The sequence below is a fragment of the Phragmites australis genome, chromosome 7 (assembly GCF_958298935.1).
Source record: "Phragmites australis chromosome 7, lpPhrAust1.1, whole genome shotgun sequence".
NCBI classification, from domain to species: Eukaryota; Viridiplantae; Streptophyta; class Magnoliopsida; order Poales; family Poaceae; genus Phragmites; species Phragmites australis.
In genome coordinates this window covers 37,427,816-37,443,687 of record NC_084927.1, presented here as the reverse complement: position 1 = coordinate 37,443,687, position 15,872 = coordinate 37,427,816, and the positions used below count along the sequence as shown (strand labels likewise).

General features: G+C 44.9%; 2 protein-coding genes across 3 annotated transcripts; both read left to right on the top strand.

Moving 5' to 3' along the window:
- The first annotated feature begins 4,306 nt into the window (after positions 1–4,306).
- Positions 4,307–7,565, top strand: LOC133925216 (probable adenylate kinase 6, chloroplastic). Of its 2 annotated transcripts, XM_062371103.1 has the most exons (4): positions 4,308–4,697; positions 5,706–5,846; positions 6,337–6,606; positions 7,099–7,558. In XM_062371103.1, the coding sequence occupies exons 1-4, from the start codon at positions 4,398–4,400 to the stop codon at positions 7,240–7,242; spliced, it is 855 nt and encodes a 284-aa protein (XP_062227087.1). In that variant the 5' UTR covers positions 4,308–4,397; the 3' UTR covers positions 7,243–7,558. The 2 variants fall into 2 exon arrangements, with proteins under 2 accessions (XP_062227088.1, XP_062227087.1); XM_062371104.1 differs by lacking the exon at positions 5,706–5,846 and having other exon boundaries at positions 4,307–4,697; positions 7,099–7,565.
- A 4,767-nt stretch (positions 7,566–12,332) lies between these two features.
- Positions 12,333–14,762, top strand: LOC133923709 (trihelix transcription factor ASR3-like). The gene is made up of 2 exons (XM_062368991.1): positions 12,333–13,502; positions 14,106–14,762. The coding sequence occupies exons 1-2, from the start codon at positions 12,719–12,721 to the stop codon at positions 14,432–14,434; spliced, it is 1,113 nt and encodes a 370-aa protein (XP_062224975.1). The 5' UTR covers positions 12,333–12,718; the 3' UTR covers positions 14,435–14,762.
- The last annotated feature ends 1,110 nt before the right edge of the window (positions 14,763–15,872 follow it).

Sequence of the window (15,872 nt, the reverse complement as noted above, 5' to 3'; positions counted from 1 at the left end):
ATATGTTAAAATATTTGTAGGTTTTTGAAATTTACTCTATAAGAAATGAAACTACAAGTGATGAATTCTACCATTCCAATTTTGATTTATTCTACTATGTAAATAAATTGCAAAAATTGTTCAGATAATAAATGCCATTTTAAGTTTTTTTAGGATCCCACCCTCATTAGCACTCCACGAAGAGTATCTATAGTTAAAAGGGTAAATGACTAATGATACGAAACTCCAAGAATCCAAATGTTCAGTTTGTTGATATTTTGTAATAATTTGAAAATGCAGAAAAGAGGTGTTTTTTAAAAGCACTTATTTTTGCATAGAAATATCGAGATTTTTACTTTGGATATAAATATGCTCAGTACTCCATTCAATCATAAATATTTGATATTTTTGACAATATCTAGTTAAAGTTTAAATATTTATTTAAAAACATAGAAATCATATATGTAAATTTGTCATGTATTTTTTTATTGAATGGATAACAAAAACTAACTCCTCCGTCATAGGCCCATTTTAGTCCTGTATTTGCCATTACAGGAAGCAAAACCCTAGTTTGGCACGACAGAGCTCCTCCGCCAGCGCGAGATGGCGCCATGTCAACGCCTTCGTCTCTGCCGCTGGGGTATAAACAGAGGTCAATGGTTGCAGCTTTTCGACAGCCGTTGCCGTGGAGCGGTGGATGCTTGGGTTTTCGTGTTGCGCGAGTTTTGGTGCTTACGGTGGTGGCTGTCGCTGCGGAGCGTACCTACGTAGAGATGGAACCCTAATAAAGTCCTTCATCTCCACGGGTAGGATTTTGGAATAGGGAAGTCGCATCACATGGTGGGTTTGAACAGAAAGGAGGAGGAGGCACCCTGCGTGGCCTCGACGGAAGCATTGTGCTGTATTGCCTTTGCCCACACAAGAAGCCAGCTCTTGTTGTTCGTGACAACAACGAACGAGCCAGTTGTCCTGATGGAAGTGGATTGCAACCTAGGGAACCGCATATAGTGCAGTTGGCTAAGGCTCTAAGGGAGAAGCCGGCCGGCTGGGGCTCGAACCCCGGCTCCTGCAAAAGCCTCTAAATAAGGTTGGGTAAAAAGACACTTTTTAAAAAATAAAAAAATAAAAAAATAGGTTGCAACCAAGGAGCCCACTTGGAACCCAAGGCGAGGAACGACAGCCCACAGATTCAAACTCGTGGTGCCAATACTTTTCCTACGAACACACGGCGATTAGGCAATGCTACATACACAAAAAAAAACCCGGTTAATGTTGAGCAATACATGCATAACTATACAAAATCATGCTTCGAAGAATTTGATGACATCTCCAAAACAGGCCATTGAGTTGAGACGATCATGTGTTCTACATAGTGATTTGTTGCTTGTCGAAGGCTGAAAGTATTTTCTCTAAAGGTAGTGTAGAATTCATTTGAAATTTCTACGCTCCCGATCGACAGTACTTTTGTATATAAGCATTTAGTTTGATCGCACTTAGGTAGCAAGGCTAAAATAGGGAGTGATTTGTTTGGTTGGTGAGTGAAAACAAACCTGGTCAAGTGTTGGCCACGGATATTACCAAAGTCGTGGCTTGAAAATTACAGTTAGTTTATTAACCAAACCAAAATTAAGTTAGGTTGCCATTTCGGCCGCAGAAATTTTACCTATGTTTGCTTTACTGCCAAAGTTTCTAGGGGACACGACAAAATTTTCACATCAAAAACAAAAAGGAAGCTGAACTTTTCGGCAGGGTTAAATTTTGGCTTGGTTCTCAAGGTCATTAATATTCCCGGCCCCCGGAATGTGACCGGTTTTTTTCTAAACAAACGGCCGTCCAGCTGAGTTAGACAACCGAACAGGTAGAATCTAGGCCAAAATTAAAAAAAATAGACAACATATATATCGTATATTGTAAAAATATATAACATATTATCGTATTTATAAATTTATCATATGTATTCGGTATATTATTTAACGAAAACATAATTTTAATATATAAGGTACCGAATACGGTACTGTACACTATATTCGGCACCTCAGATACTGAAATTGTGCCCGTGTACCCCACTCGCAAGAAAAACAGTAAGAGAAACTAGAAGCTAGAATCTACATGAAAATTGATTTTTTTTTTAACTCATGATTTTATGTGGGAGTAAAAAATAGTTTAAAAATTCTAAACGTTTTCATAAGCAAACTAGAGCTCATTAGCAACCCATTTTAATTGGTTTGATAAAAAAAGCCTGAACTAATATTTAATTAAAATTCTCCAAACAAGCCAAATTTTATAAATTCTAGCAATTTTAATACCTCAAATAAATTCTCAAAAATCTAGAAAAAATCACTAATATTCTTATCATATGATGTACTAATTTATAAAAATATTTCCAACCCTAGGTTATTTGGTGAAAAAGTTAGTTCTTTTGTAATACTCTATTTATATGCATTTTTATCATTTCATATGATATTCTCTTTTTAATTCAATTTGATTGAATTATGTGGACTGTATGTCATGTATGACAACCCAAAAGTATGATTGAATCACGCAACAAGTAGTAATTAACAATTTAATGACTTTGAATTTCTAAAAAATAGTTTAATGGATGTCAGCAATGTGAAGTTCAGTTTCATAGGCTATCATTGCTACATCCTTTCACCTAATCAGCATCATGTCATGATACTTATTTTATTTTTTCTAGGTTCTTGGTATAATACAAATCTTGTTGAATAACAAATGGAAAAGAGCAGTTTTTTCTTGGCGAAAAAAGATAGAATACCAATTCAAATGTCTAACAATTTTTGACTTTGCGTTGTTTATTCAACCTCTTTTTTGGAAGGTTTGTTGTTTATTCAGCCTTTAAGCTAGGCTTCTTCTCGAGGTCTGCTAATTCGCGCGTGAGTCAAGCCTTTCATGTTGCTAACGGTCAGTGGAGCATGATCTCATTGTGCCGGCTCAAGTTCGAGGCGCAGTATCCTCTTAACGACAATCTGGGGGTCAAGTCTGGTCCTCAACGCGTCGTTTTTTTTACTAATATTCTTCTCATGTGATGCATGACAAATTAATAATTGCTACTAAGATAATAAAGTCAGACACTTAAGAATCATATAATTTTTGCAATTGCGAATATATATTTACATCATCGTTTCAAAGCAGGCAGTAATACAATTTTTTTTAATATTTTTCAATTAAATATGGAAAATGATATATCTAAAATTTAAACAACCATATAATGAGTATGGAGATGGCGATATCATCTCTCAAAGTAGGAAGAGGAAACTATGGAAGAGATGAAGCACAAATAATAGTAAGAAGAGGCTTAATATTAATATGAGAGGATACTCGAAGTTTTCAGCTTGAGGCCAGCAATAGATTAAATAGAACATGTTTGAATTAATCTGAGAGCCAAGGTTTTGTGCATGTTGAATTTGTTTTATTTAAATTGAATTAAAAAGAGAATGTCACATGAAATGATAAAAATGCATATAAATAGAGCATTAAAAAGGCTTAATATTAATTTGAGAACTAAGATTTTGTGCATGTTGAATTTGTTTTATTCAAATTAAATTAAAAAGAGAATATCATATTAAATGATAAAAAAATACATATAAATGGAGTGTTACAAATGAACTCACTTTTTCACCAAATAACCTAGGGTTGGAAATATTTTTATAAATTATTATATCACATGAGAAAAATATTAGTGATTTTTTTTAGATTTTTGAGAATTTATTTGAGACATTAAAGATTGCTAGAATTTATAAAAGTTGGTTTATTTGGAGAATTTTAATTAAATATACTCATGATTTTTATCAAACCAATTAAAATAGGTTGTTAGTGAGCTCTAGTTTACTCATGAAAACATTTAAAAATTTTGAACTATTTTTATACTCACAAATAAAATCGTGAGTTAAATAAAAAACTTCAATTTTCATGCGGATTCTAGCTTCATGCACAGCCTATATCCGGTAGGTGAGGTGTTGAATACGATACTGTGTATCATATTTGACACATCAGGTACCGAATACAGTCTGTTGTTAGCAGATGTGTCGATTATGATGCGCAGTGCTATATTCTGCACTCAGATGTCGAAATCACGTTTTTGGTAAATAAGGTACCGAATACGTATGCTAAATTTATAAATAGATAATATATTGTTTATTTCTATAATATATGTGCCTATGTTGTCTGTTTTTTAATTTTTTCCGCAGAATCTAGCAAGATTCCACGTTTTCAATTCAGCACGTGGCACTTACTGCTCAAACCTTGGCTCGTACGCGGGCCCCACCAGACGTGAGCCCACTCGTCATCGACCAAAACACTCCTCTCTCTCTCTCTCTCTCTCTCCGCGTGTCGAACTCAAACACGAAAAGGCACGAACAGTGGAGGAAAGAAACATCGAGAAATATCTCTGCTGCGTCGAGATGGCGGGGATCTCTCGCGCGATCCGGACCTGCACCGCCGCGTCCCGGAGGAGCCTGGCGGCGGCGGCGGCAGCAGCGCAGTCGAAGGAGGCGGCTGCGGCTGGGGTGAGGGCGGCGACCGGGCGCAAGGGGCGGGATCGGGAGGACGGGAGGCGCGTGCAGTGGGTGTTCCTGGGGTGCCCCGGGGTCGGCAAGGGCACCTACGCCAGCCGCCTCTCGCAGCTACTCAGCGTCCCACACATCGCCACCGGCGACCTCGTCCGCGACGCCCTCGCCTCACCCAACCCGCTCTCCAAGCAGGTAAAACCACTGCTTTGTGCGCGCGCGCGTGTGGGTGGTATTTTCTGGATTTCAAATGGATAGTGGTGGATTCCTCGCGGTCAATTAAGGGTCATGATCTGTACTGATACCATCGAAAATCTAGAATCTAAGGACTCCGAGCTTGGATAAATCTCACCGCTTTCCCCAAAGTCTGTTTCCATTGATGGATCGCTGCATCAAGTGTTAATTCACTAGGCAGCTCCAAACAGTCATAATACGTAGACGAAGAATCACTGTTGTATGAGTAGAGTAATCCTATTCCTACCCCGCAGCTGCACTTGGATCATCCTCTGCAAGGTGTAAACCAGCTCATCATCACTGTAGTTCTGTAAACGGATCTCCACAATTTGTCTGTATGCAACACTGGTTACACAGAATACATAACGCATGCTAATTGCACAGCTATGAAGCGCTATGTCTGCAGCGCATGGAGCAGCTGACTGTTTTTCATGCTCAATTGGTCTTATAGGAAATAAACCAAACTAGTTCGCTTGCAGAGTGATCTCAGAAACAATATTTGGGTAAACTCGACTGTTGTACCCTGGCCAGCTTGTAAAAGTCTGTAAGCCACTCCATTAGAGGCTGTTTAACTGTAAACTCGACTGTTGTACCCTGGCCAGCTTGTAAAAGTCTGTAAGCCACTCCATTAGAGGCTGTTTAACTGTAAACTTAATTGCAAGGATGAATTAATTGTTTGGCCTACGGCTGTACCTCAGGCTTATCTGTAAAAGTACTATTGATTCATGCCGTCGGGGGAGCGACCCGGGTTCGAGCCCCGGCGCTGCCCCCCCCCCGGGGGGCGCTCGTACAGTCCCTGTGCGACTGTGTGAGTGTAGGCCCCGATTCTGAAAAAAAAAGTCCTATTGATTCAATTTACCTATATCACTACAACCCTTTTGTTTTCTCTTAGTTTTGTGCCTCTCCACTCTGACTGTGTTTGGTCAGCTGCATTTTCTTGATTGTGTTGCTTGTGCACTTTCTTTCCAGCTTGCTGAGATTGTCAATAATGGAAAGCTAGTGTCTGATGAGATCATCATAAATCTGCTCTCAAAGCGCCTTGAAGAGGGAGAAGAAAAGGGTGAATTGGGGTTCATCCTTGATGGCTTTCCTCGGACTATAAGACAAGCGGTGAGCTAGTTATTTGACCTGACCGTAACTCCATAAGTATGCAAAAACACATACTTGCCTCTTACCAGTAAGCATTGATCACTTGCATTTTCTTTGGATTGTTTCTAATCATATTTGAGCGGGTGGAAGTAGCGTACACAAATGTGCAGTTTTGGTCCAATAATGTTTGGCATGATTGTAGTGGTAGGCTTAATCATAGTAGTTCAGCATATCGGTGCCCTTTTTATCTTCTCAATTTGGTTATCGTCTGAAATTTGATGGTTGTCTTATAGATGGCTAGCTTAAATAAACTTGTTAACCAAGGACAGGTTGGTAAGAGTTGTATAGTTTTACTCTGATGTATCTTTCAGCAATGAACAATAGAGTGGTAGCCTTGGATTTCTTTCCCAAATATCATAGTTGACACCAATAAAACATCAAGTAAGTGTTAAAACTGACCACTGTATTATGTTCCAGTTCCCAATAATAATTATACCATGTGCTTTGTTAGGAAATCCTTGAAGGAGTCACAGATATTGATTTGGTGATCAATCTCAAACTCCGAGAAGAAGCTCTGCTTGCAAAATGCCTTGGTAGAAGGATGTGCAGCCAATGTGGAGGAAATTTCAACGTGGCTGACATTGATATTGAGGGTGACAATGGTGCTCGAATGTACATGCCCCCGCTACTTCCTCCTCCACAGTGCGAGTCAAAGCTAATTACTAGATCAGATGATACTGAAGAGGTGGTAAAGGAGCGGTTACGTGTTTACCATGATTTGGTACGTTCCAGTGGCCTGGCATTCACTTTTGAGGGTTTTTGTTGGTTCATTTTTTTTATGCCATCTGAATATTCCACTTGTGCTGGTTCAGTACGCGAGTTATAGCTTTTTAATTGATAGTTCAATTAGCCTATTCGCTTTTATGAAAATTGGAAGCTTAAGGTTGGATGTGTGAAATCCTCAGACATGGTACTGAGCTTTAGCATTGCGCTGTTTTCGTTTATATGGTGAATATTATGACGAAACTATATGGTGAATACATAAACTATGCAGTTGATTTGCCGGTTAGAAGTTAAGTGTATCATTTCAGATTCAGTAAGGCACACACTTCTCTGCACACCTATATTCTTTTTTGGGGGAATGCACACCTATATTCTAGAACCCTCGCTTTCTTACTTTAGGTTTTGGGTACTTTCTTATATGACTGACTCTAGCATTATTGTTTACTGTGGCATCATGATTTCCTTTTTAAGTAAGCCATCATCTTTGCAGAGTGAGCCTGTGGAGGAATTCTACAGAGCAAGGAGAAAACTCTTGGAGTTCAATCTACCGGGTGGAATACCCGAATCATGGCCCAAGTTATTGCAAGCCTTGAATTTAGAAGACCCTGACAATGAGAGATCAGCAGCAGCATGATTTTTGTTTTAGGAATGCACATTACACATTTGTAGCCTATGTCAAAAGTAGTTAGTTGATGAGCATTCCTTCTATCTCTACAAGTAGTTCATTGGGGGGTCTAAATTATTTTAGTGTAGCACTCAATTGTAGAGTTGATTGGTCAACGATGTGCAATATTGATGAGTGTGCTGGTAGTTCTTCTCGAATGAAAAGTCTGTAAAAGGCAAGGAATAATTATCCAACGTTTTTGGGACATTCATTTGTATCCTTCATCATGCAATGCAATTATGCTTGTCAAAAGAGATACACACCGGACACCGCAACCATTCTGAAGGAACCAGGACCTTTGTCTTTCTATAAAAGCTGGAGACCTCTCTGTTTCAAAGCATTCTGATGGAATCACTACGGATATGATTGAAAATTTTCATTTACTTGTTGAGGCTTTTGGTACTTGCGTCAATTCCGGTCAAGCGGTACGAATCAGCATCAAAATGTTGGGTGTCAGCTGATCGTATACATGCATCTTGTGTGAAATGTATCTAAAGTTCTAGTTGCTGCCGGTACCTTGAGACAGAAATGGGCATGGGACGAGTAATAATAAACCATCCACCGATCACTCCCAGAACCAGGTGAATCTCAAATTCTAAACTGGTGTCAAAGCTAGAGCAGAATATGTTGCCAGATTATTTTACTGAAGCATACAAGAACAGAATGAAGAAACTACAACTAAACAGAGCCACTGTCTTGCCTGTGTTTCCATACTGAACCAGTTTGATTTGTGAGATTCTTAAATTCTCATGTGTCTAAGCTCAAGTGGATGTATTTTTTTACTTCTCCATAGGAAAATGTGATGCTAAAGGAGCAACTGGCAATAATTCTGCGAGATAATGCGATTCTGAATTGGGGTGTTGCGGTACAACATGAACGCCAAGAAGGGTTTGATATGAAGACTCAGGAAGTTGGCAGCCTGAAACAGATGGTTTTGCAGTACCAGGAGCAGCTAAAAACTCTTGAGGCACTCCACGGTCTTCACCCCTTGAGATATTTATCCTGCAAAAGGGCAAATTGTGAATCATGGTTCATTGCAGATAAATAATTATGCACTTAGAGTGCATGTATCACAAATTATCGGACATATGCAACAATAATGCACAAATGTTAAGGTACAGAAATCCTTCAAAAAAATGTTAAGGTACAGAAATCCTGTGCTCCAGGAAGTTCAGATGAAAAGACATGTTATGGTTAGAATTATTTGTTCTTTTCTGAAAGAGATCTGCATCCAAAGCTCTTGTTGTTGGACAGTGATTAACTCTGTTTGGTATGAATATGGTGGTCGAACCATCTTTATGTGCGAGCCGGCGATGGTTTCGTGTTTGTTCGTTGAATGCCTAGTAAATTTGGATCAGGATACTCGCTGGTTGCTTCTGCTTGCTAGATACCTGCATCTGTAGCCTACACGCTACCCAATTCACCTCACAAGCTTAGTTGGTTAAAGGTGTAGATGTACATCTAAATCATATAAGTTCGAGTCCTTTTAGAGACGAATTTAAATGCCTACTTTTAAGAAATGATCGTGCGTAGGCTCAAGGTCACAGGCATTCGCACAGCTGACAAAGCAAAAAACAACCAATTTACTACGACCCAGTTAGATCTTCTATTGAGTAGAGTACTTATTAGTGCACGAATGAATCAGGTTGCACATAAAGCTAGACACGCAGTGCACGAATGAATCGTGCAAATGGTAGTAGCCTAGGCAGCCAGCGCGGTATCGGGCGGCGGTACACGGGCGACCGGGCGCAGGTACAGATCGTTCTTCCTGCGGACCACCACGCCCGTCTCCTCTTCCATGTCCATGTCGCCGGGCGCCACCCTGACGGGAGCTCGTCGTCGAAGTGGTAGAGCACCACCGCGGCCAGCGCGAACTCCACGATGGCCTGCGCGAATGCCACGCCGGGGCACATCTTCCGCCCCGCCCCGCCCCGAACGGAATGAGCTCCAAGTCCGTGCCCCTAAAGTCGACCACGCTATTCTCGAAACGCTCCGGCTTGAACGTCTCCGCGTCGTCCCAGTGTTTGGGGTCCCTATTGATCGCCCAGGCATTCAGGAGCACTCGGTAGCCGGGGTTGGGGAAGATGGCTTGCACCTTAGCTCGGTCGGCAAGGAAACGACAGCAACGCTCAGATTCGGGTTGAGGAGGAGGGTGGGCATGTAGCGAAGGAGGTCGGCGGCGGCTAAGGGCTGGCGGGCGCGGCACAGCGCGGGGGTTAGGATGCGGAAGTTAGGGGTGGCACCGAGGAGGATGAAGGGGGTGACACGGAGGAATGTCGAAGAGGAGGAGCAGCGTGTAGCTAAGAGGGAGTTGAGGGTGCGGGTGGTGCGGAGGGGGGAGTGGAGAAGAGAGTGGCGGCGGCGGCGGCGTTTGGCAGTGGCGCACGAGTACGGGGTAAAGGAGGGGTATCGGGTGTGTAATTCCACTTCAAGTTTGATGGGCAGTTTGATCTTTTTGCAAATCAAAAATTTGAGGAAAGCTCGTGGAGAGTGTATTGTGGGATTATAATAATTTAGCAATGGAATTATAACCATCTAATAATTATATTGTAGAATCCAGTTTATAAAAACTGTTTGTTTGTTTCCACTTCAACTTATAAAAATTGTTTTTTTTCGAACACGCAGCAGAACTGCGCGTCATTGTATTAAGAAGAAAAGTGACCTAGTTTATAAGGAAAACTGGACTGAAAATCTTAACAAGCTCTGCAATACAATTCGCGGAGACCAGATCACACGCAAGACAAAAGAGAACAAAAGGAAAAGAACCCCACACCCCTAACAACCAGACGACACGGCACGACCAAGCAGCAAACACCCGACGAATACAACAACATACAACTCGACACTCCTGAGCCACCAAGCTACAACCACATCAAACAATGCTACCCCATCAGCAACCGTGTCTAGTTAGCACATCAACCAGAACACCCAAAAGCTTAACAGTCAGAGTCTTACTCCCACATCTGCCAACTAGTCGATCGGCAGATCCATACCAAACCATAACCTCAAAAGTTGTTTTCACAGTCTAATAAAAACAAACAATTCCTTATATGCTCCAGATCACCACAAAGGAAATGATTATAGAAAAATGGCAGAGACGGGTGTTGCAGCGCCACAGCACTCAGAAAATTTCCATACTCAGATTCATTCGGAAGAGGGAGAAGTGAAAAGACAAATTTTGCCGGCGCGGCTCGGAATGACGCGGCCCCGAGCTCTGCAGCCATAGCATTGATCAGGGACTCGAGGTTAAAACTTGCTGGTAATTTCATGGAATTTAAAAGATCTACTTGTTCGATATCTTAGCAAAGAATTAGCCCGTAACCTCGCAAGGCAAGAAGTAGGTGCAGATCAAAACTTGCTATAAGGACCGCATATCAAGACTGGTGGCCGTACCCCAGTCTAACGGAATGATTAGTGTTCTGTCTTGATGAAATAACAACAGTTGATCTCTCTCATCTGTGTGTCCTGTGAATGTACTGTGATTAGTGGAAACCAGCGGTGAATCCCAAATTTTCAATCTTGAAACGTCCCGACTCCGAGACCTACAATCCAAATCCGAGCACAAATACTTCATTTTGTTTCCAGTTGTAAAACATAGGGGGTGTAGCTCAGATGGTCGGGCGCTCGCTTCGCTTGCGAGAGAGCGCACGCTTCGCAAGATGCGGTACGCACGAGGTTCGATTCCCCGCACCTCCATTTTTTCCTTCTTTTTATTGACTAAAAAAATATGTTTTAATTTTTGGCTGCTGTAATTTTCTTAGAGAAAAACTGTTTATTTGTGTTAGAGTCAAAGTCCTAGTGATACTACTTACTTCTGCGCCGCTGTTTGTTGTGTCTTCTTCAAGGCTTAGCCCAGCTAACTTCACTCTGCTGTATTGCAACCACACTTATCAGGCGTTTCACTTCCACAGAGCACATCACACGCGTCAGAACGAAGGCAGTAACAGTCTGGGCCGTAAAACCTGCGTAACTCCCATGTCCATTCAGTTCAGCCCAAACGCCTCCGGCCGCCCTTTTTCTTTAAAAAAAGTTGAAAACATCTCATGCATTTCTGCTTGCGTGTTAGCTCCGGTTCAGTTAGGTTTCTTTATGCTACAAAAGGCAACCAACCAACATCTCTACGAGCTAGCAAAAGGCCACAATTTGGTGAAGAGTGGTCGTTGTAGTGAGTGAGATTACTAGCTGTGATATGCTACGGTGGTAGGGCGATTTCGCTAGGGATGAACATAAGATCATTCCTTCCATTCATTCCCCCTTCATTTTGTAGGCTTCAAGAGTTGGAAGAAAAAGAGAGGCCAATGGCAGTCCCAAGTCTAACATAATGCTTGCTAAAAGAATATGATAAAGGCCAAAGTGCCACATCTACAACTAGAATTTCTGGTGTGGACCTGAGCCTAGGGGTGCTTTCTGGTTCTAAGTGTGCAACTTGTGGGGACTTTTGCTAGTAAAGTAAATGATTGCCATGAAGTATAATTTTCCTTCTAAGATACTAGATTCATGTGTAGATACTAGACAAGGGCCATAGTGCCGGTGAAAAGGCTCCTCGATAAAAAGTGCATGTATGATTTTAAGGAATTGACGCTGCGTGGTTTTTTTTCCCCATAGAGTTTCTTATATAAAAAACAACAACATTGGAGATATACTACATTCGAGCACATTCAAAAGATATATTCCAGCACTATTCATGCGACAGCTCCGGTGTTGCGCGCTCTGCCTATCTACAAGCAAGCACAATCACTCGCAACAGTGAGTCTTTTTTCCTAGGCGGAATAACGTACTCTGCGCGGTGGAAATGGCGTGGCCGGCCAATGCTGGGAGGGGCCCCGGGTTGTGCCCGGAATTGAGGACGACACGTCGGCAGCTGCGGGGCACCCGTTGGTGCTGCTGGCTAATATACCTGGCCAGAGTGATCAGCCCCTAGTAAGCTTGCACGCATAGCTAGTACTAACAAAGGGCACGTGTTGATTGATGAGCCCCTTTTGTCTATTGCAAGCGTAATCGACGTTGTAAAACTGAAAAGAAGCAACGGGAAACGAGGAGGAGATGGGGGCGAAGCCGAGGAGAAGACGAAGGGTGAACGTGAACGATCATCGCTCTGGCAGTGCCACTCTCCCACCCTCCCCTCGCACCCTGACATGCGATGAGGCGATGAGGCGAGGAGGAGCTCAGGATCAGCCCCCACTCACATGGAACACTCTGCCACGCTCCTAACCTTGCACTGCACACTCACCCTCTGCCACTGACTTCACTTGACGCCACCACTAAACCGACGGGAAAACCTCGCACGCGGCCGCACCACAGCTGAACGCCGTGGCATGTAAATACGGGCCTCCCCTCGGCCGCGGCCGCACCCAAGCACTCCAGAGACGCCCACCACCACTACCACCCTCGCATCCCAATGCCCAGCGCCAGCGCGCCAACCCAAGCACCGTAGCCCGCTCATCTCATGTCGGCCAACACCGTAGCCAAGCCGGCCCCCATGTCCGCCGCCTCTGACCCCTCGCCCTCCTCCTCCGCCACCGCGTCCCCGCTCGCGCTCCTCCGCCCGCACCAGCACCTGCAACCTCACCTGACGCCGCCCTCCGCGCCAGCGCCGCCGCCGCCGTCCCCGGCGTCGGCTCCGCGGGACTACCGCAAGGGCAACTGGACCCTCCACGAGACGCTCATCCTCATCACCGCTAAGAGGTTGGATGACGACCGCCGGGCTGGTGGGGGAGGAGGGGTGGCCGCGGCGGCCGGCCCGGGGTCGCCGACGACGCCGCGGTCGGCGGAGCAGCGGTGGAAGTGGGTGGAGAACTACTGCTGGAACCACGGCTGCCTCCGAAGCCAGAACCAGTGCAACGACAAGTGGGACAACCTCCTCCGCGACTACAAGAAGGTCCGCGACTACGAGTCCCGCGTCACCGCCACCGCCGCCAGCAGCGGCGGCGCTGGGGCCCTCCCGTCCTACTGGACCATGGAGCGGCACGAGCGGAAGGACCGAAACCTCCCCACCAACCTCGCGCCCGAGGTGTTCGACGCGCTCACGGACGTGCTCTCCCGCCGCGCCGCGCGCCGCGGGGGCGCGGCGATCGCGGTCGCCCCGCCACCCCCGCTCGCGCTGCCGCCGCCACCTCCTCCACCACCACTGCCTTCCCCGCCGAAGCCTCTCCTCGCGCAGCCCCGTCCTCCTCCGCCGCCTCCTCTGCCATTTCCGGCCGCGATGGCGCCGCCGGCGACGTCGGTTTCCGGTATGGTCGGCGCGCGCCCGTACTTTAATATCAGCAGCTGTTACATCTATCCATCCATTTACTGCTTGTTCAACTGACACGTGGGCCCGTAGGTTGTTTAAGCCGAGCGTTATGATTGGGGGTGATCGGATACTCGCGTTGCGTTGAGTTGGTGTAATTATTTACCTCTGCGGGGGGCACTTTTAACTTTTTACTGTTGGTTCCCGGGGGGTGGTAGTGGTAATAATGCTGCGAGAATAAAGCTGCGGTGCAGCTCATGCATGGCAAAGTAGGTGGCGAATCCTGCTAGTTTATGGGGGTTCACTGAAAAATTATGGCTCGTTGCTCACTCATCTTCTGCTGACTGCTGCAAAGAAACAAAGGTTGCAATCACTTTGTAAAGGCCTTGGCAAGATCCATTTGTAAAGACTGAAAGTTTGGAGCATCTGTGCAAGCATGCAAGAACCTTTTGTTCTCCTCATGCATGTAGTTTGTAGTTGTACTATCTACTATCTGCGTATCTGAGTGACAGTTGCATGTTTTTGTATATGCCAACTGCTGTAGACTGTAGTGTACATTGAGCTCAAGAACCTTGTGACTCACTGTTGTTACGTTTTGTTGTAGCTGAGGAGCTGTCTGGCTCGTCGGAGTCCGGGGACGACGGGGGGTCGGATGGCGAGCCGGAGCCGAAGCGCCGGCGTCTCAACCGGCTAGGGTCGAGCGTGGTTCGCAGCGCCACCGTGTTGGCCCGCACCATGGTGGCGTGCGAGGAGAAGAGGGAGCGGAGGCATCGGGAGCTCCTGGACCTGGAGGAGCGCCGGCTGCGGCTGGAGGAAGAGCGCACCGAGGTGCGGCGCCAGGGCTTCGCGGGGCTCATCTCGGCCGTGAACAGCCTCTCGAGCGCCATCCACGCGCTCGTCTCCGATCACCGGAGCGGCGACTCCTCCCGGTGATCATCTGTCGTTTGGACAAATTAAGCCGGAGCTCGATGGCCGGTCAAGGCTAAAAACTCGAAGACGACGCGCATTGACCCGTCTGCCCAGCCTAGCTAGCATCTGCAATCCGGCTCCAGGGACCTCGATGTAAATAAGGTGATTAATTGTTGGGGATCGGGTTTGGAGGCTGTGACTAGAAATTTTTTGGTGGTGTGGTGCATCGCATGCATCATCGCGGATGCATCATGCATGTTCTAGGAGGTATTTTGGTTTTGTCCTGTGCTTTTTTGTGCACTTACTGAGAGCAAGCAGCAGTGAACATTGTTGCTGCTGTTGTTGTTGTGGGTATTATGATCGATGAGCTGCTGCTTCTGTTGCGTTTCTTGGGTTCTGGGTTTGTCGCGGACGACGATCATTAGCGGCACAGAGGAGAAGGGAGGGGAGGGGAGGCCTGGCTGTCATGTGATCTCCCGCCGTGGGGCCTGTGATCCTCTCCCCTCCCTGCCCTGCGCTCGCTGCATGCAGGAGCCAGGAACTCCACTGCTGCTTCTGCCATTGCTTTCTTGCCGTTGTATTGGATGGAATCATAGTTGGTGCTAGTCCTAGCTTGTAGCTCTCGTGGAATGGCGATCTTGCCCTTGTGTATCATCTACCTGTACGATTGTTCAACAAGTACTCATGCAATCACCTGCTTCCTCCCGGGCCCCGGCCCGGCCCGGTGGCGATCGACTTGACTTGTATATCCCCGTACCATATCTAGCCACGAACCTTTGTCTCTCTGTACTCGTACTCATGAGTAGTATTATTTTATTTATCTCCTCTCTTTGTTGCAGCTCACTCTGTCGTATTATCTCTGTACCGTCTTCCCCTTCGTATCATTACTAAGTACAGTACCTGAAAGCGAGTCCTTAATAAATATAGGCAGGGACGGAGCTTCCTTATAGCCAGAGGTGGCCATGGCCCCCCTAGGCTAAGAACTTCTCTTTAGAAAATACTAATCTTCATCAGCTATATAGTAACAAAAGCACCAAATCTTGTGTGAATTTGAATTTATCCATTAACTTGGCCCCCCCTGCTATCTTCTTAAGCTCCGCCACTGAATATAGGCAACAGTATCACCACTTGCCTATCAGGTGATCAATCAAATTACTGCACAGTACTGTACGTTTACCGTCCACACATGCACGCACTAAGGGTATGATCAGTTGCCGGAGCAACCTGGCCTGAATGCGTATAATTTTTTAAAGGAGCGTATTTATTAACCTGTATGTACTATTTCAATCAGGTTTGGTGCATGTAAATGTGTGTCTGTAGTCTGATCTGGTTTATTTTCATTTTTATACAAGCAATTAATTATAGTCTTAACTTTTGTATCCGTTTATATGGCCTCGGGTTCGATCAATCAAATAGAAACTCAACTCAATCTGCTCAGACAGATACAACTAATCAAATAATC

Bases quoted from the DNA above. Each gene is read 5' to 3' on its own strand.
- LOC133923709 (XM_062368991.1), top strand. From the start codon at position 12,719: ATGTCGGCCAACACCGTAGCCAAGCCGGCCCCCATGTCCGCCGCCTCT. The intron at 13,503-14,105 runs GTATGGTCGGCG...GTTTTGTTGTAG, and splicing joins GCCGGCGACGTCGGTTTCCG to CTGAGGAGCTGTCTGGCTCG.
- LOC133925216 (XM_062371103.1), top strand. From the start codon at position 4,398: ATGGCGGGGATCTCTCGCGCGATCCGGACCTGCACCGCCGCGTCCCGG. The intron at 5,847-6,336 runs GTGAGCTAGTTA...GTGCTTTGTTAG, and splicing joins CTCGGACTATAAGACAAGCG to GAAATCCTTGAAGGAGTCAC. The intron at 6,607-7,098 runs GTACGTTCCAGT...TCATCTTTGCAG, and splicing joins TACGTGTTTACCATGATTTG to AGTGAGCCTGTGGAGGAATT.